A 27315-nucleotide genomic window follows, 5' to 3' on the forward strand; every position below is an offset into this window, starting at 1 on the left:
GTGATGTGATTTCTGGAATTATATCAGATCTGATATACTTATTACAACGAGCAATTAAAACATGAAATAAGCTTAATGATGAATGCGCAGCTCAAGAAATTAATCCCTTAATGTATTAGACAACTTAGGAACTGATTTTAGGCTAATCCACATGAAATTTGTCCACTGTTATATTTCAGATTTCAGAAACAAAATTATTCAGATATAATAGTGACCCAAAATTTAGATCTAGGACAAATTCTTGATACACATCAAACATAAATGACTTATTAATGTATTTAACAATTTTTTTAGTTAATTTCAAACCACTTAGATGTGTTTTTCACCACTATTAGAAAGGTATATAACTGCTGTAGCAAACAGCGAGGAAAAAGATGGTTTAGAGATCAAACCCTTAGGCCCTAGGCCTTGAAGATCACTTGTCCAAGTTGCCAAAAAAATTTCAATATCTGAAACACAAATTTTTACCAAATTTTTTGCAAAACCCACCAATGTTTACCTTCATAAAATTAAATATTCAAATAAGAAATGGAGCAAGGGAAATCTAGGGCCAAAGAGAGCTAGCACAGGGTTAGGAGAAGACAGATCTGAGCTTAGGAGCCCCAAAACTTGAAACCCTTGTTCTAAAAAAAATTATTTTGCTTCAGATTTATTGTAAAATCTTTAATGGCTGGCCTTGCAAAAATATTTGCGACAAGATATTGCCCTCCAGGGTCTAGATCTAGCTTAGATCTGAAGATTTTCTTGGCTGATTTCTTAGATCTATTTTTGCACAAGTGAAAAGAGAAAAACCAAATACCCAATATGTACAAAAATAGCGAAAATCCCAAAAACCCATGTGTTAAAATTCAAAATTATGTTACAAAATTTCAGATCTACACAAGTAAATAACAGATCTATACAAATAATTTACAGATCTATTAGATCTGAGGAGTATGAGTCCAACTCCGCTCCCATATCTGATAATTTAAGACTCTTAATAGGCAGATCTATCAAAAGCTCCACAAAATATTTAAAATTTTTTGAAATTTAGAGAGGTACTAGTGCAAAAACACTTTGCAGAAAAAAGATTATTGTTAGATAAATCCTGAGGCTTATATGAAGTAGGCTCTTCAGAAAATATGTGTTGAGAGTTGGCTGGTCCAACCGAGAACTATTCCCAAATGCTCAATGAGAACCTGAGAGATTTTCTGCAAACACTAGATCAACCATCAAATCAAGTAGAGAAATAGAACAACAATAAAATTCTCAAGAAATAGAGATACTTGCTACTTCAATCAAAATTAAAAATGTTACCCTAGATCCAACAAACTGAATAAGGTACCTATATTCAATTTATTCTAAGAGAGCTATTAATTGATAGTTTTCACATAATATTAAGTAGAAATTAAGACAATGTTACCATAAATTCAAGAAGAGGAACACTGCAGCACGTTGAAATCCAGAGGACTTTTGCATTAATTCAAAAAAGTATACAAGAGAGCTTGAGAGCTTAGTACACGACCTAGAGATCGAATGATCTCAACTGACAACTGACCTCCTATTTAAAGATAAATCCTCCAACGGCTAGTTCGGGTGATCCTCGTCAAAGCAATCTCGACCGTTGATGAGGATTGAAATTTCTTAATCTCATCTGTTGAAATTTTAAATTCTTGAGAAAATTCGATTTTTTTCAATTAAATGCATTTTAATTAACTCAAAAATAAAAAATTTGAGTTAATTTCCTCAAAATTTTGACTTTAACTTAAATCCCATGGACCAAAGGCTTAAAATTTAGCAAAATAATTAATTTATCTAGTCTTGGGACCTTTTAAAATTTGAATTTTAAATACCCACGAATTTTGCTTTTAGAAAATTTAAATTTACCTAGGACCTATAATTAATTAAATTTATGGCTTAAGATTTTAATTAATTTTTGGCCAGAAAATTTAATTAATTAACCTATGAGGGAATAAATTATTTTTCCAACCCTCAAAACACTTTACATCATCATTTTCATATCTTTTACATCACAAGGGGGAATACCTATCTGAAATAGACCCTCACAGACTATCCATTTTTGTGACACAAATATAATCCAACAAACTAAGCAATTTGTAATAAAATAACCTAACCAAATAGTTAGGATTATTCCCAAATCACTTTTATATAAACTCGATCTATAAAACTATGACTCGCCTAAGATCCCAATGACAAAATTCATTCTGGCTTTGGGGTAAGGTTGAAGGAAAACTCAGTCGACCATCAAAGAATGTATCGGTGAGACAAAAACCTTTCGGAATGTAGATCGTCACCAGAAAAATAGGTTTACCTAGGCAATTATATACATGACACAGATATGCTGAGATTATTTACATCATATACATGCAGAATGGGTTTACATTATAACAAGACAATCAGGTTGATGATGAAAGTTGGACGATACGAAAACATTGATCAGGCGCTATCCCTCTTGTGAAAAATGGGGGTGTACTGCTATGGGTCGTTGACACGTAGTGGTCAACATCTGGCTCTACCTGGGGACACGTTGCTGCACTGGAGAAATGTGAGAATCCAGAATCTACATCCACACAACACACAACAAAACATAAGTACTGTCCATCCAGAAACCATCATATAACATCAATCACAATAAAGATATAAGCTCTTCATTTATTAACTAGTCCAACAATATGAAAAACCAAATCTAACTACAAAATGAACTATTAAAATAACAGGGCATAAGGTTAGAAATACAATACAAAAATGCTCCATGGCATCAGATACGTTCAATATAGTGCATATTGAGCATTTGCCTGCTTTCAGGCAAGTCTGTCGGCTGTTTCTCGGATGTACCATGTTCAATCCTGCATACGGTAGGACGTTTTCCTATTTGGAAATCAAGTTCCTCGCGACCATCTGATGCATCAAATCATTTTCTCATTTTCCTTCTCTTGCACTTTTTCTTTGTGGCAGGCTGTATCACTAATGACGTGGAACATTCTACTTCAAAATTCTCAGATGAAGTATATAAGATATGCATGACATGTCTCTCTTCATTCTGCATCTGCTCTGTCGAGAATGATGGATCAGTCTCACAGGTGTCATGAGTTATAACTTGATCTTCAACGACTGGTGGATTAACTATGCGAGCGTCAACTTGATTCTTATCAATTTCAATTTTATCTAGGTCACCTTCAATTAACCACTTTTCAATGGAACAAATGACCTCATAATAAGATGGAGCTTGCTACAACAAATAGGGAGGCTTATGATCTGTTGACGTTTCCTTGTTTCTTTCATCCTCTGACTGATGTTGAAGTTTCTGTACCTGTATTGTTATGGCATCCATCTGGTTAGAGTGTTCAACCTTCATAGCACTGACTTCCTTGGCATGGTCTTCCTCCATGCTCAATAACTTATTCTGAAGACATATCTGACTAGCTTCCATATCTTTTATTACTTTGTCATTATCTGCTTTTATGGTCATCAAGCAATGTTGCATAGAGTTTATCTCTTTCTCATGATTTTCTTGTATGATAGCTAACTGATTATTATAATCGAATCTCATGATGGTCATTTCTTCATCCATAGTTGACAATCTGTTCTGAATCGAACTTATTTCTTCTTGATAACTTGTTTCCATGGCAATCACGTGATTTGAATGATTAAATTCCATGATCGTCATATTTTCCTCTAGGGCTAATAACTTGCTTTGCATAGAATTAATTTCTCTGCCATGATTAGCTTTCATGGTTTCCATTTCCTTCTGCATGTCGGTCCTCATATCCTCCATATTCTGAGCACACTTTTCTACTACGGTGGTTACGTGATCAGAGTGTTTAATTTTCATGATTTCCATCTCCTCATCACGTTTTTCCAGTTGAGTGTATAAAGTTCTCATATCCTTGACGTAATCAGTTACAATTTTTTTTTGACAGCTCCATATTTTTTAAAAGCTGTGTTTGACTGAATTGCATGTCTCTAACCAACTGCTTTAGTTCTTTTATAATTTGCTTATCATTTTCCCTTTCATTGTCGACGTTGATTTGACAACTTGTCCCTGTTTTCCCACTGTCATGGATTTGACTTGCAATAGTACAAGTGGATGGCACATTCTGATATGGAGAATTGTCTTGAAATCTTTCATTGACAGCTAGATCCTTCACAAGATCACTTTCATTCTGTTGCATAATTTTAGGGGCACAAGGCAAGCTACCTTGATAACCATATCTATCTGTAAAAGCATTGACGATGTCTTGTAAAGAAGCGAAAGAATCTTCAGGACAATTATTAAACCAATTCAAAGCATCACCCTCTAAAGAAAAGGCAAATAGACGCATTTTGACATCTTCATGATCATATTGGGGAGATCGACAATATCTGAGTATTGTATGAGTAAACCTGCATAGATGCTTTCTAACAGCGACTGAATCACCACCCGAGAACAAAGACAATTTATGAATGGCCACTTCCGGAATATCATGGAGAACATCAGTAAAATGACACGGGGTAAACGAATCATCCATGATGAATTGCCTGAAGGAATAATGAGGGACCAAATGGATGATAGAGAGAGACCCCTGCTCAAGAAAATCAAGGGATCTACAAGAAGCGAGCTTCTAGTAGAAATTCTTGTAAGAAATGAAAGAAGTGGAGTTGCCACTTGAACATGAGTCTAGCTCTAGAAAAGGCAAAAACAACTGGATATAGGGGAGGGCTTCTTGTCTGAGAAATAAGAAATGAAAGAAGTGGAGTCGCCACCCAAACAAGAAACGAATCGAAATGTCCAGGTGCTAAAAGTGCAGATGAAACGATAAATGAGATGACAAAAGATAAGGTGATGAAATGATCAAATGACGCCAGGAAATGTTGTGCCGCTTGACAGGCTAATGAATGGCGAAAAAGGTGAGATGTGCCAAGGAGTGTTGACTTTGCTGGCTCGAATGGGAGATGAGAAAGATGAAAGATGAATGTCGTGAGGACCAAGGACATAAAAACTCTATCCCCGGCAACGACGCCAAAAATTGTTGTCATTGCTGACTCAAATTAAAAGATGAGAAATGAAAAGTCGTTGAAACACCGAGAATAAAATATCCTCGGCAACGGTGCCAAAAATGTTGGCGTTGTCGGCTAAAATGAGAAGATGAGAAATGAGAAGAATGATGACGAAATGTCGTTGAAACGCCGAGAATCAAATATCCCCGGCAACGACACCAAAAATGTTGTCACACAGAATGTCTAGGCACCACGACAACGGCTTAGATCGGGGGCTGTCACCCTGATCCCCAATCTCTCTGTTTAAGCTGTCTCCCTACAGCAGGCTGACGGGGGTAGACCCTATGGAAAAAGTGGAATGAAGAAGAACTAGTTGGGAACCAACCAGTTCGGGAGACACAGTGAAGCGATCAAGTACTTGATTAAGATTTAACAAGACTTATAGGATTTGATTAGATTTTAAACGATTGATACTAGTGCCTTATGGAGTCAATGATCTTGCTAGGGAAATTAAGACCAAGTAATCGATTAGCAACTGCTGCTTAGATGAATGACTATTTTATATGAAATGCAGATCCTAAAACTAATGTGAGATGCAAGAATCTTGGTTAATTTTAGTTAAATGCCTATTTAAATGTGAACCCTTCAATCCTTTCTGTGTTGAGCCTGGTTTCGTAGTAATTGGCAGAGAGAAGATTAGGAGAAGCACACTAAGGTGTAATTAATGATACCTTTCCTGAAATTCTAACATACCTGGTGCCTTTGGCATTTCAGAGAACTGTGGCTCTGACGACTGCAAGGTCACCATTTTAAGTACTATTAAAACAGGCTTCTCAAGAAAAGAAGGATGGAGATCTATTTGTCTATCGACCAAGCTTATACTTGGAAGTAAATTTTATCTATGCAAAGTTAACTTATATGCAAATTCACCAGAAGATGAGATGAAGTTAGACTTGAGAATGGGAAGACACTTATGCCGCAAAATCCCTCAATTACCCAAATGAAATGCTCGTCCTTTTTTAGATGAAGACTTGGAAAATAAACTCTTGAAGATACTATAGTTAAAACACCGACTTATTTCAAATCTTCTTGATACAATTTAGCTCAAAGAGAACGAAAACAACTTTGTAGTTCGATATCAATGTCAACAGATGCTAAAAAAAATACTTAGTTTATGAAACAAAGGATATGCATTTTATCACAATTCCATGACACAGTATTTAATTTTCAGAAATTAATTTTTAGGACAGCAGTAAGAAAAACTTTATGACAACAGCAATATGACAATGAAAACAGTAAGCTATCAATGATATCTTTATGCCAAAAATTTACCGAAATTTTTTCAAACTTACCCACATGAATTATAAAAAATTTTCAGCCTGTTGTGATGTGATTTCTGGAATTATATCAGATCTGATATACTTATTACAGCCAACAATTAAAACATGAAATAAGACGAATGATGAATGCCCAGCTCAAGAAATTAATTCCTTAATGTATTAGACAACTTAGGAACCGATTTTAGGCTAACTCACATGAAATTTTTCCACTGTTATATTTCAGATTTCAGAAACAAAATTATTCAGAGATAACAGTGACCCAAAATTTAGATCTAGGCCAAATTCTTAATATACATCAAACATAAATGACTTATTAATGTATTTAGCAATCTTTTAGTTAATTTCAAACCACTTAGATGTGTTTTTCACCACTATTAGAAAATTATATAACTGTTGTAACAAACAGTGAGGAAAAAGATGGTTTAGAGATCAAACCTTTAGGTCCTAGGCCTTGAAGATCACTTGCCCAAGTTGCCAAAAAAATTTCAATATCTGAAACACAAATTTTTACCAAATTTTATGCAAAAACCCACCAATGATTATCTTCAGAAAATTAAATATTCAAATAAGAAATGGAGCAAGGGAAATCTAGGGCCAATGAGAGCTAGCATAGGGCTAGGAGAAGACAGATCTGAGCTTAGGAGCCCCAAAACTTGAAACTTTTGTTCTAAAAAAAATATTTTGCTTCAGATCTTCAGATTTATTGTAAAATCTTTAATGGATGACCTTGCAAAAATATTTGGGACAAGATAATGCCCTCCAAGGTCTAGATCTAGCTTAGATCTGAAAATTTTCTTGGCTGATTTCTCAAATCTATTTCTGCACAAGTGAAAAGAGAAAAACCCAATACCTAATATGTACAAAAATAAAGAAAATCCCCAAAACCCAAGTGTTAAAATTCAAAATTATGTTACAAAATTTCAGATTTACACAAATAAATAACAGATCTATACAAATAATTTACAAATCTATATAAATAATTTACAGATCTATCAGATCTGAGGAGTATGAGTCCAACTCTGCTCCCAGGTTTAATAATCTAAGGCTCTTAATAGCCAGATCTATCAAATTTTCCACAAAATATTTAAAAATTTTGAAATTTTAGAGAGGTACTAGTCTAAAAACACCCTGGAGGAAAAAAGATTATCGTTAGATAAATCCTGAGGCTTATATGAAGTAGGTTTTTCAGAAAATATGTGTTGAGAGTTGGCTGGTTCAACCGAGAACTATCCCCAAACGCTCAATGAGAACCTGAGAGATCTTCTGCAAACACTAGATCAACCATCAAATCAAGTAGAGAAATAGAACAACAATAAAATTTTGAAGAAATAGAGATACTTGCTACTTCAATCAAAATTAAAAATGCTACCCTAGATCCAACAAACTGAATAAGGTGCCTATATTCAGATTATTCTAAGAGAGCTATTGATTGCTAGATTTCACATAATATTAAGCAGAAATTAAAACAATGTTACCATAAATTCATGAAGAGGAACACTACAGCACGTTGAAACCCCAAAGACTTTTGCGTTAATTCAAAAAAAGTATATAAGAGAGCTTGAGAGTTTAGTACATGATCTAGAGATCGAATGATTTCAACTGACAACTGACCCCCTATTTAAGGATAAATCCTCCAACGACTAGTTCGGGTGATCCTTGTCAAAGCAATCTCGACCGGTGATGAGGATTAAAATTTCTTTTAATCTCATTTGTCGAAATTTTAAATTCTTGAGGAAATTTGAATTTTTTCAATTAAATGCATTTTAATTAACTCAAAAATAAAAATTTTGAATTAATTTTTTCAAAAATTTGACTTTGACTTAAACCCCATGGACCAAAGGCTTAAAATTTAGCAAAATAATTAATTTACCTCAGTGCTAGGACCTTTTAAAATTTGAATTTTAAAGAACCACGAATTTTGCCTTCGGAAAATTAAAATTTACCTAGGACCTATTATGGCTTAAGATTTTAATTAATTTTTGGTTAGAAAATTTAATTAATTAACCTATGAGGGGATACATTATTTTTCAAACCCTCAAGACACTTTACATCATCATTTTCATATCTTTTACATCACAAACGGGAATACCTATTTGAAATAGAGCCTCACAGACTACCCATTTTTGTGACACAAATATAATCCAACAGACTAAGCAATTTGTAATAAAATAACCTAACCAAATAGTTAGGATTATTCCCAAATCACTTTTACATAGACTTGATCTATAAAACTAGGACTCGCCTAAGATCCCGGTGACAAAATTCATTCCGGCTTTGGGGTAAGGTTGAAGGAAAACTTTGCCGACCATCCAAGAATGGATCGGTGAGACAAAAAACCTCCCGGAATGTAGATCGTCACCAGAAAAATAGGTTTACCTAGGCAATTACATACATGACACAGATCTGCTGAGATTATTTACATCATATACATGCAGAATGGGTTTACATTATAACATGACAATTAGGTTGATGATGAAAGCTGGACGACACGAACACATCGATCAGGCACTATCCCTCTTGTAAAAAAAGGGGGTGTACTGCTATGGGTTGTTGACACGTAGTGTTCAACAAGGTGTTAGTGAATATTAATGATGGTATAGAGGGGAGAAGACTTCATGGCCAAGTGGCATGTTCAAAGGGACTAACATGATGGGATCCACATCTTGTGTATAGATGTGAAGAGGGGGCAATCGTAGATGCATGAGTTACCAACTCGACCCTTGTTTGTCCACTCCTCTTGTGCAACTTTTACTTTTGCTTGATTTTTTCTTTGAATTATTGCTCGTAGCTCAAAGGGATAGAGCTTGCTTTGAATGATGTATAGTAGTTGTATTACCCCTTAAGGATGAGTCATTTCATTGCTCATTGGGTTTGGGACATGCAAGGGATCCTTTTATGATGTAATGGAGCAACGCATGCTCAACAACTGAGTGATGGGCATAATGAGTGAGGTAGAGCTCATGCTAGGCTTTTGCCCATGTGCTAATGTGTATGCCCCAACCATCTTTTTCATTTTGATTTTCATTTATTTTATTTTGTGGCCATGATATGCTCTTTTCTTTTCTTTTAGATGCGTCAGCCTCCCAAGGCAATGTTCTGGGTCCTACCCAGGTATGAGAATGTATGGGTGCCAAATCCCAGAGAACCAATGGTCAGTTGAACTCGAAGAATGGAGGTGGAATATGGGCTTGTAATGTAAGATAGAAAGTGGTAAGTATGGAATAGGGATAGATGGAAAAATGCTATCTCAATCATGGCTTCTTGAATAGTGCCCCTCCTATATTTATTGGGCCATTAGGGGAGGTCCCACTGGGCTAGGATCGAAGATTAACCCCCCATTTAAGGTGAGAGAACAAGATCACAGTCAAAACCCCTCTTTCTTCTAGGTCACCCCATAATTCATATCAAATGCCTGAATACAAACAAGGCTAAGCACCTATTTTCAAAATGAATAAAGTACCTTTTGATCGGAAGCCCACATTCGTCCATGTGCTCTTGCCAGATGGGTGAGAAAGTATATGGCTGATTCAAGTGGCAGAGATGTAATGGCACTTCATCGGCTAATGGTGGCTGTTAAGGGTTGCATGGCTGGCCAACTGGATGTGAAGAATGGATTTTTTTTTTCTTCAATAGGGTTACCCATTTTGGTGGGCAACAAATGCTACAAAGGTTGCAAAGATTCTTGGCTTAAGATTGCCAATGTGTGGATGTTCTTACTATTGTCTTGTTGGCTAAAGCCCTACAATGAAAACAATGTGCAATCATGCCTTGCATTCCTTTTGAAATATATCCATACAATCTGCAAAATGCCGACCATTCTCATCGTTTATTTTAACAAAGCCGCAATTGTCAGCCATGGCATCCACGCTATTCTTTCGCGTGATTTGAACTGCATGTCGGCTTGGTGGAGGGTCTCAAAGTCAAACACTAAATCAAAATGCTCACTACTTAGAAACAGGTCTCCAAACTGGAAGGACAAGCCTCCTATTGAGATGGCACCTTTGTTCCTTGACTATGACTATGAGCACTGGCTTGTTGTAATGGATGTTGTCGATGATTGCAAGACAACCAAATAGGAAATGCTTGGATGTAATGTTAAAACCCTCATTGCCATCTTGGGAAGTGGGGAGGTGGTAGTTAAATGAAAATCTATTTATAGTGTCTCTATAGAATGATTTTATGGGTTTGGATGCTAGATTTTGGAGGAAATTTCTTACAAGCGTAAAGGGTTGACTAGAGGCTGTTTTCTACTACTAGATTCATATATTGACCCTACTAATAAGGATGATGAAGGGGGATTATTTGTTGATGGAAAAGTAGTACAAAGGCCTCCTGAAAGAGAATAATTGATTTATGTTTCCACACATAGAAGCAATGGCAGGCCTAGTAACGACAAATCTCAATATGCTCGCTAAAGAGAGAATTAAGGTCATTGAGAACCATCATTATCTATGAAGGTTTCATGTTGAACTCTTCTAATTTTTTTTTTCCAGAGTATCTCAAATATACAATCACTTCCAAGAGAATCTTTCTGTCATGTCTCTTTGTAAATTGGAGACATTGAGTGCCTATTGAGGAGGCTTTGTGCTGTTTATTAAATTAGGTCTGCTGGATGTTCAATCCTTAACATTGGTAACTTGCAAATAATCTTTTTGTAAGTTTTCCTATGTTTTTTGGAATTTAATTGTAAATGGGTGTGTTTTCGGGAGCACCCAACATGCTCATCGAGTTGGTGACATGGAGGATTAGAGTTTTCGATCTTCATCCATGTAAGCATTGTAGATGTTGAAAAAATGGTACCAAGGAGGTGTTTCCTAGGCATTTATCCTTTTGGCCTAGGGAGGCACATTTATCACCCATTAGTGATATGCTTATGATGGGGTTTTGGGCATTAAACCATGCAAAAACTTGAAACTGGGTTGGGCTACAACAAAACATTTTTCTACAGTGGAAATATTTTCTCCTTCTTACCTTGTATTTGACCGCAAGGAGAGGGGGATAATCTTAATGATTGATAGTTAGACTTCAAGTTTAGAAGTCATTTTAATCAAAGTTAAGCCACAACTAGAACATGAGCCTTGAGTGAGAGTCGAATACATAACCATAGCTAGAGTCAGAGCCATGAGCATGATTCAGTTTGTGGTCTTCAGGAAACGACCATTTAGTAGAAGAATTACAACTTCTTCTAGACATCAATTTGTGGTCATCTTAAAACTGCCATTTGTGAGCAATTCCATTCAGTAGAGGACATCAACTTCTAGCCAAATTTGAAAATATTTTGGGAATTGCTGAGCCTTAGAGCCAAGTTCCATAGTTTGCGGTCATCTTCAAACCACCATCGATTTGCGGTTATCTTCAAATCACCATTTTTGAACACTTCCAATTAGTAGAAGACACCCACTTCCATCCAAATTTGGAAATGTTCCGGGAATTGTTGAGCCTTAGAGTCAAGTTCTAGAGTTGGTGGTCAACATTAAACCACCATTTAGTAGAAGACTTTGTATTCTGCTAGCCATTTGGTTTGTGGTCATCCCAAAAGCACTAGATTAGAGCACATTCAACCATTGATAGCTGTACTAATCTCTTTGCTTGGACTTAGAAGGACCCCTTCAAATTAAGGTGGGGAATGTTAGACACCTAATCCATTAGGGTTATGGTGAGGAATACGAATTATCATTGGAAGTCCAAGGGACCTTGGAAGAAGAATCCTAGGTCATAAGAACATTGTATTTATATGTGTATCATTTTAATTAAAAAGGCTTCTCACAATTATCTCTTACATTGGCAGCTATGTATGTCACAAGGTTCGCCGAACTTTAACCTTGAGGTTAAAATATTGGGCAAACCTAGATTTTTGTTTTGAGGTTCGGTCAAACCTCAAAGCCATTGACCAAGTTCATAGCTCAAAACTCATAACCTCATGTCACAACTCAAACTTGTAATCTGTACTTGCAGTTTCCAAGTGCATGATAGAATTTTTTATGTTTATTGATGTTGATTTTTTAAAAGTATATATATATATATATATATATATATATATAGATTGAAGAACCTAATGGCAAACCTCATCTGAATCTCATAAAAAAATTTGAACTCGAACGGAAGCTGACCATTGCCAAACTCAAACTTGAACATGAACCATGTGACTTAGATTGTGGTCCAACAATGTTATATATGAGTTCTCATCTAAGTCAACTTTGGTATGATGTTTTTGAGGTTGATGACGAGTATTTTAACTGTAACATTGGTTTTTGTTTATAAGGGGATGCTTGTTCTATTATAATTTATCTCGTTTCTTTAGAGGTTTCCTATATGATCTCGAGGGATATTGATCACCACAATTTGTTTCTTGCCTGAAGGGAATTTGATTGGGGTACATTCTCTTTTCCGTGATTTCTGTTGGTTTCTAATGGATAGCTATGTTTGGGATTGAGAAATTTTCTTTGTTAGTTTGTGACTATAAACTTTGTGCCCTTGGCAGTCATTGGTCAGTTCTCTATATTTAAATTTGTGTTTTGTGAGGAGTTCAAATGTCTACTTGTTTTCCCTGTTTTTCCTTGAGCCTTTAAAATATGAGAAAAGTTTTTTTGTACTTCACATGCATTTGATGTCTTAATTCAAGAGATCATCTAGGTCATGTTATCTCACTTGTTGCCAAGTTTGGTTGTTTTGTTTTTGTTGTTGTTGCAGATATCGTATTTAGCAGTATTATATACACTTACTATGTCTTCAGGCTTCAATTTTTTTCTGATTATTTGCATTGCTTATCTCAGTGCAAGGGCAACTGATCAATATGAACTTGCTAGAAAGAAGGTAGCAGATTTTATCAATGCAGCAAGCTCCAGGGAAATTGTCTTCACACGTAATGCAACTGAGGCAATCAATCTAGTTGCATATTCATGGGGTCTCACAAACTTAAAGGCAGGAGATGAGGTGTGCCTTTCCCCATATTATATGTTTGCTCATCTCTATCAACACCCTACCCTTTTCTGAGGCCTACTATTTTATTGTTCACTACTAAAGGTTCTTGAGCAGTTCAACTTAAATCATTAGTTTCTTGTTTTCATTTTCTTGCTGAACCAAATACTCTATTATTTATAACATAATTATTTGTGGTGGTAATTTGTCAGTTTTGGGTGTTGATTATCAGAACTCACAATATTGCCCTGATGTTAATGTTACAACTTACACGCAATGTTGAAAGTAGTACGGGAGCAATACTAATTATAGATTTTCAATATGAATACAAATAAAATAATAAGCCTCTTTTAATTCTTTTATTTTTAATGAAAAGTGTGAGTGAAACCATTCTCGTCTTTTCATAGTGTATAAAATTGGGGAATTTGAAGTTGATGGATTCTTATCTTTTATTTGGTTAAATAGGTAATCATATTAATAAATTCTTTTTATTGTAATATCTTTGGAATTCTACTATGGGAAACCAATTAGTTGTACAAGAATAAGATGTCCCCGCAGCACAAAGAAGTTATAATATTCTAATACCCTTAAAACTATATTTTAATCAGTCATTTAGCTACATTAGATTGAATAACCTGCTACAAAAAGAAGTACTTGACCTTGTCACAGTATTATACAGGGATATGTCCTTGATGTTGGGGGATGTGTGTTATATTATTATTAGTGTAATGGAAGGTCAAAGGGCACATGCCTCTTCACCTTGTCACCAGTCAATATATATAAAAGGGACTATCATGAGACTTGTAATCAACATTCTATCAATCATTTATTATTCATTATTCTTTATTATATTTGCAGAAATCTTCTTCCAATTTTAGTGATAAACAGGTCTATTTATCCCATTTGGTATCAGAGCCAACACTTGGCCAATTTCACGGGTTTAAATCCCTGAATTTCTGAATCATACGCACTGTTACTGTCCTGATTAGCAGCCTCGGCAAGGTCCGATCAAAGTGCTAAGAAATAGGAGATACACCCACTGCCACCTCAATGCAATCTCCTCTCACTTTAGACCAACTCCTACAATGCCATGGGGGATATCCTAATCTATACACACTTCACCAACCAACCTTAAAGACCAGTTCCTAGAAACATTAAATATAATGAAAGTTAGGAGTTAGTAGAAGCAAAATGCTAGGTCTTATATGTGAATGATAACAGCGGAAAATACAAACCAACATGCAAAGCTTACTCAAAATACACACAAGATGGTTACCTTTGGTGCTTAAGAGTGAGGGAAGGGTACATACACCAGCTGAGATGACTTCTCCTTGATTGCCACTTGCTTTGTAACTTTATACAGTCCCTTTACTCCACTAAGGAGGCTGATCATAGGCTACACAAAGTCAGCTTTCACACAGTGGTTTGCCACCTCAACCAATGTTTACAAGGTCATCAAAAATATGTCTTCTAATAGTGGTTGTCACATCAACCATCACTGTACATAGGCTTCCAAACAAGCAGCCCACTCAATATCGAGTTAACCACATACACTCACTGAACTTAGGGCATGCTATCATTCTGTCCAAACTCCACTTATGAACAGACTTCACACACATTACCTAGCAATCATTAACACTAAGCACATACCTCTCTTCACGTCCTTTGAACAGTTATGAAGAAAGCTTGGTCCTGTGCACATGAATGTCTGAGATTTCCGGCCCTCTTTAGGGCTCTTGCAACAGCTTTAGGGATGCCTTAACTCGGTCTGGACTCTGAACAGGTCTCCTATTTCCTGTGCAAACCTCCCTTGAAGACCATTAAACTTCTGTGCTATTCCTTCAGGACCTGCGGCCCTCATTCTAGCATCATCTCTTGACTTACGGCCTTGCTGTTCATGAATTTCAGGGGTCTCAGATCTTCTCTAAGGAACATAACAACTTCGGCCTTGTTACACGAGTTCCAGTGAACATATTAGATCAAATCTTTGGTGATCTAATAAAAAACAGAACATATTTTCTGAGAGATCACTCGCCCTTTTGATATAAGTGACTGAGGCAAGCTCGGAGGAATCTATGGCAGATTCTTACTGAATCTTTAATCTTGAATTTTAACTCAAACTAGGGCTTAATAGGAATAATCCAAGGTTTTTGATTTTACACAAATTTTGACCCTCCTAGATAGACATTCTCCTGACAGAAGTCTTGGATTTGCAACAGCAGTGTGCTCAGATCTTCACCATAGATCAAGATACAGGATCATAGCATTCGGACCAGTACCACAAAGAAAAACTCCGGGCTTCATTAGCTGCCATTTCACGAGGTAAAGTCATAGAGGTTCGATCTGGAACCACAGAGTTTCGTCCTTTTTTTAGGGCTGTTGACAGAACACAGAAGACATTCTCCTCTAGGGCTGCATTTCTTACCTTTGCTCTGATACCATGTTGATTTTGAAGGTGTCTTTCAAACTAATAATTATTTTTTATATTTTTCACATTCTTATTAACATTTCATCATTCAATAATTACATAGAAAGACATCAACCAGATAACATACTAGTACAATAAGATCATTATGAGATAGTCACACAAGAAGACAAGAGATTTACCATAGGAAAACTCTCATGGGGAAAAACCCAACAACCTTTTTCAATAGAGAATTATTTAACTCAACAGAGACACATCTAAGTCTAACTAGGTCAAATCTGGTCTAAGGCTCACCCTCCTAGTCAAGTCAATCTGGCCCAAAACATACTCTGATCTTTGCCTCTGAAATGCTGCTGTACTAGCCTCAGATCTCTGATCTTTGCTGTCTTTGATTCTTCCTGTCACCACAGACTTCGCTGCCTCAGAGTGCTAGATCTCTGCCTTAGATATACAAACTATCTTTTCTTAATGTGAAAGCTCTTTACCTTAGAAATGCGAGCCCTTTTGATGATGTGAATGCCTTAGACTTCCATGCCTCAGGTGATGCTCATATACCGCCTCAGAGCAAGCCAAAACACAGAGTATAGAAGATTGAATTGCTTGTCACAGACCTCAAGAATTTGTCTCAGACTATGTGAGCTACCTCAGACCATGCAAGCTGCCTCAAACTATGCGAGCTGCCTCAGACCATGCAAGCTGCCTCAAACTATGCGAGCTGCCTCAGACTATGTGAGCTGCCTCAGACCATGCAAGCTGCCTCAAACTATGCGAGCTGCCTCAGACTATGTGAGCTGCCTCAGACCATCCCTTCACATGCCTCCATATGCTGCCTCATAGATACGACATTCTCTGCCTCAGACCTTGTGCATGCACCTTAGAAGATGCGAGCTAGTTGGTTGGCCAGATGGGAGAGCGAATAGGCCCTTTATACAATTTTTCCCTTGTCCGAATGGACGTGTCTCTTGGATGAAGCCGACATGAATAATTAGAGGGTTGTCTTGACTAGGAGGAGGCTGACCTTAATTTTGGAGCCAAAATCCTTAAATTAAAAAATTCATATTTCTTCCTTTGAAAGTCACAATGGGACTTTGACTCAAATAAATTTTCTTTTAATTTTTAGCATTAAAATATGCTTTACAAATTCATAATGACTCAAACATACATTATAAAGGCCAACCATAGTTAAAAAAATCAACTAGTGTCAGGAAAGCAGTTGTTGTAATCTTTGATTTGCTGAAGAAATAATAAAATCCCTCATCTGCAAAACTGGTTTTCCCAGTAGGGTTTTTCCAGGGACAATTTGTCCAAAAGTATCGGTGTCAATTTTTTATGTGTGCTACTTTCTCAGTTCCTGTGATTATTTATTTGTGAAATTGCAGTTGTATTTTAATTCAATATTTGTTGTAAAGTAATTTACAAAAGACAAATAATCTGCAAAGATAGAAGATTAATAACCAGTAACTGCAATAGAATTTTCACACAAGGAAACAAGAATGCAATCTTGCAAGTTGTTAGAGTAGGATGGCAAGTATATCGGGATGCAAAATTAGAAGTCAAAACCATGGCATAGTGGCATCTCAGTGATAATCAGAGTAGCACAGCGTCAGGATGGTGGTCTGTTGCAGGGATTGCTGATGATTGGTGGGAGAGGCACTTTTTGGGAAGTCAGACTCCAGAAATGTTATGGTGCCAGTTAACATCTGCTATGATAGAGAACCCCAACAGTTAGACCAAAGTATTCAAAACAGGCCAGTTCGAACTGAAAACCGGTAAAACGTGCCGTTTTATTAGCCAACTCAATCGGACTAGTGAAAAGCCCAGTTAGACCGCCCTCCTCGCCATTTTTTTGGTCAAACCAGGGATAAACTGGTCGGTTCCATCATAAATCAACCGGTTCACTACTAGGTTGGCCATGAACTCACAAAACACGTTTTTTCGGGCTTGGTGAGGTGGTTTTGAGGGAAACTAAGGGTTGTTTCCCTCCAAAAGCAACCCTTTCAAGCCAATAAAAGGTCTCCCCTCTCATTTTCTTCACACATTTCATTTGGAGTTTTTGTGAACTTCATTGGGAGCTTGGAGAGTGTTGAGTTTTTGCTGGAGTAGTCATCTTGGAGGCTTGGAGTTGGACTTGGAGCTATTTTGGAGCTGTTAGTGGAGTTGGCATCTTCAAGAGGAAGCTAAGGGAGCTAGTTTGCATTTCCAGGTAAGGATTTTCACTTGAAAAAATCCATATTTCATTGCTGTCCATGTATTTAATTTTTCTTATGTGTTCTATGTTATTAAATTTCGAGTTCAACTGTTAGTTTTCAATTTAAATTTTGTAGGCTAAATATGCCCCATTTTTTTCCCAAATTTATCTTCGGTTTTCCATTTTATTTGACTGCATTTTTTTTTAATTTGCAGATTTCTTTCATTTGCAAATTTCAAATATTTCTAGCCACCATGCCTCCAAAAGCCAAGGACACTGCATGGGCTCATTGTGATGTGATTGATGGAAAAATGATATGCAAAATTTGCAATAAATCTGTTGGGGGGGGGGGTATTCTTAGGTTGAAACAACACTTGGTTGGGATAAGAGGCCAAGTAAATTCATGTGATGCACTAATGGAAGTGATAGGTACTGTTAGGGCAGAATACCTTGCCATGTTTGAGAATTTTGAGGAGAATAAGGCTAGGGAAAAAAGTTATCCAAGAAGAAATTGCAAGAAGAAAATTTTACAAGCCATGAAAGATGGTAGGTATGATGATTTTGAGATTCAAGACTGTTAGTTTTTGTAGCATCGGATGGTGTTCTAGTCTCGAGACTTGGTGGAGAGGCTAAAACAAAGGAGTTCCCCAAAACCCAGAAATGGTTTCTAGAAATTCCACCTAGAGATATGAAATTGGGTTGCATTTTTCCATTTGCATTCAATGTTTGGGTGTTGTGAGACTGTGGGTGTGACCAACAAAGGAGATATGAGTGTTTTGGATGATGGTGATACTCTTAAGGGGTCACCCTCCACACCAACAGATGCATAGATTACATGGATACAGAGGAGGAGGAAGCATAAGAGAGCAGTAGTGGTGCTAATGCTAAGTTTGATGTTGATGAGCTATAGACATAGCCTATAGCCTACTGGCAGCAAGCTATGATATTCTTCCTTTCTGTTCTTGTTGAAATTTCTAAGTCTATTCGTTAGAAATTTAATCTGTATTCTTCTGGTTTATTTCTTCTACTTGTTAAATTCGAACAAGTTATTTAAAACATATAAATAACATCTACACAATACACAATACAGTCTCAACATCTACAGATCATCAGCTGAAAGAAAACAAACACAAAAGCGACACTATTATTTTTGGACAAATGTTCTCGGAAAAACTCGATGTGGGAAAACTGGTGCAACTATTCTGAGGGTTTATTATTATGCAGTATTTCCTTGAGTACAACTCGGTGCCGAATTGGCTCACTCGACAGAGAAAAAGCATCTGGCAGCAATACCTCTTTATTTGGAAACTGGTATTTAGAAACCCTGTCCCACGAAACCCTCTCCAGCGACTCAGAAGCTCTGTACTGGGCCTTCTGGCCTCTGCGTCAGCCCTCTGAGGCATTGCGCAACCTTTGAGACCCTCTGCGTCACTCTAGTTGTTCTCTGCGTGAATTACGTAGTCCCTATGGCCTCTGCGCTGTCTTCGCTAGGCTCTGCGTGGCTTGCTCTGGCTGCTGCTTCTCGCTCTCTGCCTCTGCGCTGGTCTCTTGGCACTGTCTCTGCCTCTTTGTCCAGTACTCACTGCCCCTCGCTGCTGATCACTGATTCGACTTTGCTTAGCAACCTCGCTCTAGCAAATCGAATGACTGATCACTTTGGTGTGTTCTCCAACTGACCCTCAAGCCTCTTCTTATACTTTTCCTGTTGGTCCTTCAACGGCAGAGATTACATCTCTAATCAACGGCTAAGATTAGATTTGGCTTGATCCATGACTTTTGGAACCTTCTAATCCAATTTTATATTAATACCCATTAATATTTTATTTTTCCTAAGTTTAGACTTAGGAACTCCATTAAAAATATTAATTATTTTAATATCTCCCAAATCGGGTACAATTTGTCCAAACCATTTATGGGTCTTGGAGATCTCATGTGCTTTAGCCTCTCCACCAATTTTCATGGCTAGAGCACATCCGATGCTACCCCAAATCAACACTCCCTCTTAGCGAGGATTGTGCTCTAGTAATACTCCACACTGAGCATCACTCTGATTATATGGCACCGGTACATGTGTTGATGCTGGCGTCTCCACCCAACATCCTCTGCACTGCTGCATCCGTACAACAGCTCCCTTTGCATCCGTGCTGTTGCTAGTCCATCCTCCCAACACTGCATCTGCACTGCATCCCCTCTCATCATGCTGGATCGTGTTATTGCATACTGCTACTACACTACAACTCAGTCACTGAGAAGTAAGTAACTGATCCATCCAACTTCTGACATCCCTGTTAGGCTAGAAACACTCCTGATGCTGAAGCTCCCTCTGCCGCTAACAAGTGCTCCTTCTACTGACCTTTGCGCGCTGCAACAACTCCCTGCATCTCACACCGTTGCACACCTCTTTGTGCCATCTTGCACTGGTGCAACACTCTCCGTGCCTCTTGCACTGTTGCAGCCTGCTAGCCTCGCGCTGCCCGGGGACTCCTGCATTGTAGCACCCTCTGCCGCTTCATCCGCATCTGTTTTTACCGACATTCGCCAGTCCTACTACTCTCTCTTTGGGGCTCCCATAGCAAGGTATAATTCAAGAGGTTGGGTACCTCAAGGATCCTGCCCCTCATCGCCTGTAGTCTTCTTGACTACAACTCGATGTCTCCCCACCTCTTCTCTAGAGGTACATGAACACTCATGGCACAATCGTCATCCTCCTCAACTTCCTTCTCCGCCTTTGCTGGCGCTGCCTTAGAGTCACACACCTCTCCCTTGTTCTTCTTCCTCGGACATTGGATCGCATAATGACCCAGTTCCCCACAGTGGAAGCACTTGACCTTGGAGAGGTCCTTCTTCTTCCTCTTCTCTTGTTTTCCCACCGATGCCAGAGATGCATCCTCTTCCTCTTCTTTCTTGATCTGGACTCCTTTGTTGCTACTTCTTGCCTTGCTCAATCATCTGATCTCCTCTTGACGAAGAGCCGCCCACAATTCTTCCCAATCTGGAAGATCCGCCTTGCCCAATATGCTCTGGACAAATGTTATCCACTCCTCGAAGATTGCGTTAAGTGCGGTCCTTACCATCATCTCCTCATTCGGCGTGGCCCCTATGGAAGTTAGTTGGTTTTGGATCTTCTTCAACCAACCGAGGAAGTGATCTATTTGCTCCCCCTTCTGCATCTGGTATGACCGTAGCTGATTCTCAAGTAACATCTTCCTCTACATGGAAGTATGCTGGTACAACATCTTCGAGGTGTCCCACATTTCCTTTGCCATTTCCTTCTCGGCAATATGCTGGACCACATGATCCTTGACCCCATCAAGGATGATGCATTTTGCCTTGGCCATTGCCTCCTCATACTTCTCATTAGCTGTCGAGTCAACTGTGATAGCCATTGTTCTAAAGGCGACGCCCTTGATGCGATGTCTATCTAGAATGGACAAGATCCCAGCCTTCCAGACCACAAAGTTGGAAGCCCCGTCCAGCCTGTCTTGATCCCTCAATCCATTCACTACCATCTCTCTGCTCTTCTGTCGACTCCTCCAAGTCTCTTTACTTCCCTTAGGAAGTTCTCTCTTTGACTCCTGCTGAGTCTATCTACTTCCTGCCTGGAAGTTCTCTTGCTAGACTCCCTTCGAGTCTTGATTTCCCTCTTGGAAATCCTTCTGCCAATCGTTAAGTCGCCCCTCTCCGATCATCTGTGCACCCGCAACACTGATCCGGATTCCTTGGCTAGAATTCTACCTCGGTAGCAACCACCTCTACCTTGGTTTTGCCCTATTAGGTATTGTTCTGCCCACAATTCCCCACTAGCTTCGCTCCCGCAAACTGCCCACAGCTTCTTATGCCCCAACAACTGAAGGACTGAGCGCTAAGCTCTGCGCAATCCCGAAACTGACAAAACAACTCCCTCAGCCAACTGCGTCAACCCTCCTAGTCTCTGCGTGGCTCTGTGTGAGCCTCTTTTTGCCCTCCTCAGCCTCTGTGCTGGCCTCTCTCTGGCTCGGACTGATGACGCAGTTCCTCTGCGTCAACCCTCATCTGTCGCTTTTGCAAGGATAAACTTCTGTCACTCGGGACAGCTGATTCTGCTGCAAATGCTCTCCTTCAACTCTCCTGTGATCTGCAATCACGCTTTGATACCATGTTGAAATTTCTAAGTCTATCCGTTAGAAATTTAATCTGTATTCTTTTGGTTTATTTCTTCTACTTGTTAAATTCGAACAAGTTATTTAAAACATATAAATAACGAAATAAACACAATACAGTCTCAACATCTACAGATCATCAGCTGAAAGAAAACAAACACACAAGTGACACCGTTATTTTTGGACAAATGTCCCCGAAAAAACCCAATGCGGGAAAACTGGTGCAACTATTATGAGGGTTTATTATTATGTAGTATTTCCTTGAGTACAACTGGGTGCCAAACTGGCTCACCCGACAGAGAAAAAATAACTGGCAGCAATACCTCTCTATTCGGAAACAGGTATTCAGAAAACCTGTCCCACGAAACCCTCTCCAACGACTCTAAAGCTCTGCGCTGGTCCTTTTGGCCTCTGCATCAGCCCCAAACCCCTCCGCGTCAGCACTCTGAGGCGTTGCGTAGCCTTTGGGACCCTCTGTGTCACTCCAGCTGCTCTCTGCGTGGATGATGCAGTCCCTCTGGCCTTTGCGCTGTCTCTGCTGGGCTCTGCGTGGCCTGCTTTGGCTGCTACTTCTCGCTCTCCACCTCTTCGCTAGTCTCTTGGCACTATCTCTGCCTCTGTCTAGTACTGACTGCCCCTCGCTACTGATCACTAATTCGACTTTGCTTAGCAACCCCACTCTAGCAAATCGAATGATTGATCACTCTGGTGTGTTCTCCAACTGACCCTCAAGCCTCTTCTTATACTTTTCCTATTGGTCCTTCAACGGCCGAGATTACATCTCTAATCAACGACTAAGATTAGATTTGGCTTGATCCATGACTTTTGGAACCTTCTAACCCAGTTTTATATTAACACCCATTAATATTTTATTTTTCCTAAGTTTAGACTTAGGAACTCCATTAAACATATTAATTATTTTAATATCTCCCAAACCAGGTACAATTTGTCCAAACCATTTCTGGGTCTTGGAGATTTCATGTGCTTTAGCCTCTCCACCAATTTTCATGCCTAGAGCACATCCGATACTACCCCAAATCAACAGTTCTATGGTTTCGGGTTCTAGTGTCTACTTTGTTTTGTATTTGCTATTTGCCATTGGCATTCCTAGTTAGGAGTCCTCAGGACTGTGGAAATTTCTAAGTTTGACACATCAGAAATCCCTATTGGATTATTTGGTTTATTATCTCCTACTTGTTCTTTCAATTAACAAATTATTTATCAATATAAATATCAAAATAAGCACAAATGCAACCTTCACACATATACAGATCAACAACTAAAATAAACTGAGACAACACAAGGGACACTGTTATTTTTGGACAATCGTCCCCGGAAAAACCCAATGCGGGAAAACCGGTGCAATTGATATGAGGGTTTTATTATTATGTAGTTTTCTGAATACAACCAGGGTGCTAGAAATGGCTCACCCTTCAGAGATTTTCCTTGGCAGAAGTACCTTTCTTTGGAGAGATATTCCGGCTAATCAACAACTAGATGAATAGCCTCACAGTGATTTCGACTGCTCCCTTAGCTGGATAGCGAAAGTTGCTCCAACCTACCCTCAGGAACTGTGTCACCCTTTATGGCTCTGCGTCAACTAACCAGCGCTCAGTCTGCCCCACGAAAATTCCTCACCGCTGCCTCTTCAGCCCAGCGTCAGCTCTGCAACCCTCTGCGCTGCTTGTGTCAGCATCTTGGCCCTTTGCGTCAACCTCATGGCCCTCTACGTCCTCTGCGCTGGCCTCCTTAGCTTTTGCGTGTTGATTTGGGGTAGCATCGGATGTGCTCTAGCCATGAAAATTGGTGGAGAGGCTAAAGCACATGAAATCTCCAAGACCCAGAGATGGGCTAGACAGATTGTACCCGGTTTGGGAGATATTAAAATAATTAATATTTTTAATGGAGTTCCTAAGTCTAAACTGAGGAAAAATAAAATATTAATGGATATTAATATAAAACTGGGTTAGAAGGTTCCAAAAGTCATGGATCAAGCCAAATCTAATCTTAGCCGTTGATTAGAGATTTAATCTCGGTCATTGAAGGACCAACAGGAAAAGTAAAAGAGGAGGCTTGAGGGTCAGTTGGAGGAAACACCAGAGTGATCAGTCATTCATTTTGCTAGAGAAGGGTTGCTAAGCAAAAGTGAATTAGTGATCAACAACGAGGGGCAGTGAGTACTGGACAAAGACGCAGAGACAATACTAAGAGACCAGCGCAGAACCAGAAAGAGCGACAGCAACAGCCAGTTCAGGCCACATAGAGCCCAGCAGAGAGAGCCTATGAGTGATGCAGAGGGCCCTAGAGGCTGCGTAATGCCTCAGAGGGCTAACGTAGAGGGTCTTGGGGCTGATGCAGGTCAGTAGGAGGCTAACGCAGAGGCCAAAAGGGCCAGCGCTGAGCTTCAGAGTCGCCGAAGAGGGTTTCGTGCGACAGGGTTTCTGAATACCTGTTTCCGAATATAGAGGTATTGCTGTCGTGTATTTTTCTCTGTCGGGTGAGCCGGTTAGGCACCCAGTTGTACTCAGAATGATTGCATAATAATATAATCCTCAAAACTGCTGCACTGATTTTCCCGCATTGGGTTTTTCCGGGGATGAGTTGTCCAAAAATAACGGTGTCACTTGTGCGTTTGCTATTTCTTTCAGCTGTTGATCTGTAGATGGTTGAGACTGTATTGTGTTTATTTCGATGTTTATATGTTTAAATAACTTGTTGGTAATTAACAAGTAGGAGAAATAACTGGAAGAATATAGATAAAATTTCTAGTGGATAGACTTAGAAATTTCAACACTGCGTCAGTCCTGGCTGCCTCTGCGTCAGCCTTCCAAGGCTCTATGTTGTCTCTCCGACACTCTCTCTGCCTCTTTGCTATGTATTCTCTGCCTTCTGCCGAACTGCCCCTTGCTGCAACAGATCACTAACTCGATTTCTCAGCAAACCCTGCCCCAGAAAATCGAATTCTTGATTAACTTGGTGTGTCTCCCACTGACCCTCAAGCCTCCTCTTATACTTTTCCTATTGACGATTCAACGACTGAGATTAAGTCCCTAATCAACGACTAAGATTAGATTTGGCTTGATCCTCGTTATTTAAAACTTTCTCACCCATATTATATTAATACACATTAATATTTTAATTTTCCTAAGTTTAGACTTAGGGTCTCATTAAAAATATTAATTATTTTAATATCTCTCCATCTGGGTAGAATTTCTCTAAACGATTTCTGGGTCTTGGAGATCTTATGTGCCTTAGCCTCTCCACCAATTTTCATGGCTAGAGCACATTTGATGCTACCAAAAATCAACACTCCCTCTGAGCGAGGAATGTGCTCTAGTAATGCTTCACCACAGAAACATCACACTGATCCTTCGTATCGGTACCTGTGCTGATGCTTGGCTTGCTACCTCACATCTCTTGCACTGTTGCTCCTTGTACTGTTTCCCATGACACTGCCACTGCCATTGCTACATCTGTACTGCAACTCCCTCTCAACATGCTACCCATGCTGCCCCTAGCACTGCTGCTAACTGCTGCACTGCAACTCAGTTACCGACAAGTAAGTAACCGATTTCTCCCAAATACAACAGCCTGGTCAGTCTGAAAGCCTCGTGATGCTGAAGCTGCCTCTGTTGCTATCTTGTGCTCCCTTTGCTGCCACTGTGCTACTGCATACACCTATGTGCCTCTCGCACTACTGCAACCTCCACTATGCTGCCTCAAATTTCTGCACTCAAGCACTGCCTTGCTGCTCCACTCGACTTCTATCATCATGCTACTGTTGTTAAGGGCTCTTGTAGCCGGATGTGATCCAGGAGTTTGGGCACCTCAAGGATCCTGCCTCTAGTATGTAGTCCTCCTGACTACAACTCGATGTCTCCCCACCTCTTCTCTAGAGGTGCATGAGCACTTATGGCACAATTGTCATCAGTCTCGACCTCTTTCTCCCCCTTAGCTGGAGTTGCCTTTGAATCAGAAGCCTCTCCCTTATTTTTCTTGCTGGGACATTGGGATGCATAATGTCCCAACTCCCCACAATGGAAGCACTTAACCTTGGAGATGACCTTTTTCTTCCTCTTCCCTTGTTGTCCTGCAGATGCTAGAGCCCCATCCTCCTCCTCTTTCTTGACTCAAGCTCCCTTACCACTACTCCCCGCCTTGGTCACCCTCCTGATATCTTCTTGTCGAAGAGCTGCCCACATCTCCTCCCAACCAGGAAGAGTAGCCCTGCCCAAAATACTTTGGAAAAATGTCTCCCACTCCTCGGGGATTGCATTCAGGGTAGTCTTGACCATAAACTCTGGATCCAGTGTAGACCCCACAAAAGTAAGTTGGTCGCGAATCCTCTGCAACTTGTGAAGGAATGGATCTATCTACTCTCCCTTCTACATCTGATATGATCTCAGCTGATTCTCCAATAGCATCTTCCGCTGCACGGAAGAGCCCTGGTATAAGGTGGTCAGGGTGTCCCACATCTCCTTTGTTGTGTTCTTCTCAACAATATGTGGTATGACATGATCTTTGACCCCGTCTAGGATCATGCACTTCGCCCTCGCCATTGCATCCTCATACTTCTCATTCTCAGTTGGGTCAACTGGGATAGCCACTACTTTCAAGGCAAAGTCCTTGATGCGATGTCGATCCAGGACTGCCAGGATCCTGGCCTTCCAGATGACAAAGTTGGAAGCCTCGTCCAACTTGTCATGATCCCTTGGTCCGTTCATTGCCATTTCAGCTCCTTTTCTGGACTCCCTCTGAGTCTCGACTCCCCTCCTAGAAATCTTTTGGCCAACTGTCGAACCACTCCTCTCCAATCCTCCTTGCAACTGTAACTTAGATATGGATTTCTTGGCTGGAAATCTGTCGAGGTAGTGACTCCCTCTACCTTGGTTCTGTCTCCTTAGACACTGTTTTGTATCGACAGAAACAACGTCCACCAGGTCCTCAAATCACAATCTGCCCACTGCTCTCAGGTCCTGACAACTGAAGAAATTGAGCCTTTTAGGCTATGCACAATCCCGACAAAGGCTGAATTTGCCCCTCCGGCCAACTGCGTCAATCCTACTTGGCTGAGCAGGATGACGTGGCTCTTCGTGAGCCTCTTCTGCCTCTCTCTGCCTCTGCGCTCGCCTTTCCCTTTGCTCGAACTGATGACGCAGACTCTGCGTCACTTCTCTAGCTGCATTTGCTCTGGAACAATGCTGTCACTCGGGACAACTGCTACTGCTACAAATTTGAGATTTCTGCTTGTGCCTTCAGTCCTCCTGTGATCTGCAATGCTCTGATACCATGTGGAAATTTCTAAGTCTGACACATCATAAATCCCTA

At 39.5% G+C, this 27315-nt stretch overlaps 1 protein-coding gene across 1 annotated transcript in view; it reads left to right on the forward strand.

The window, feature by feature from the left end:
• The window catches only part of CPNIFS (chloroplastic NIFS-like cysteine desulfurase), a 367346-nt gene that overhangs the window by 145164 nt on the left and 194867 nt on the right, over nucleotides 1-27315 (forward strand). Inside the window, exon 3 of the mRNA XM_089433058.1 lies at nucleotides 13091-13250. Coding sequence (XP_089289184.1) covers nucleotides 13091-13250 — 160 coding nt within the window. The remainder of the gene's footprint in view (nucleotides 1-13090; nucleotides 13251-27315) is intronic.

Source organism: Pinus tabuliformis, chromosome 5_1 (assembly GCF_031772625.1).
Source record: "Pinus tabuliformis cultivar Carrire ecotype Pingquan chromosome 5_1, CPIR1, whole genome shotgun sequence".
NCBI classification, from domain to species: Eukaryota; Viridiplantae; Streptophyta; class Pinopsida; order Pinales; family Pinaceae; genus Pinus; species Pinus tabuliformis.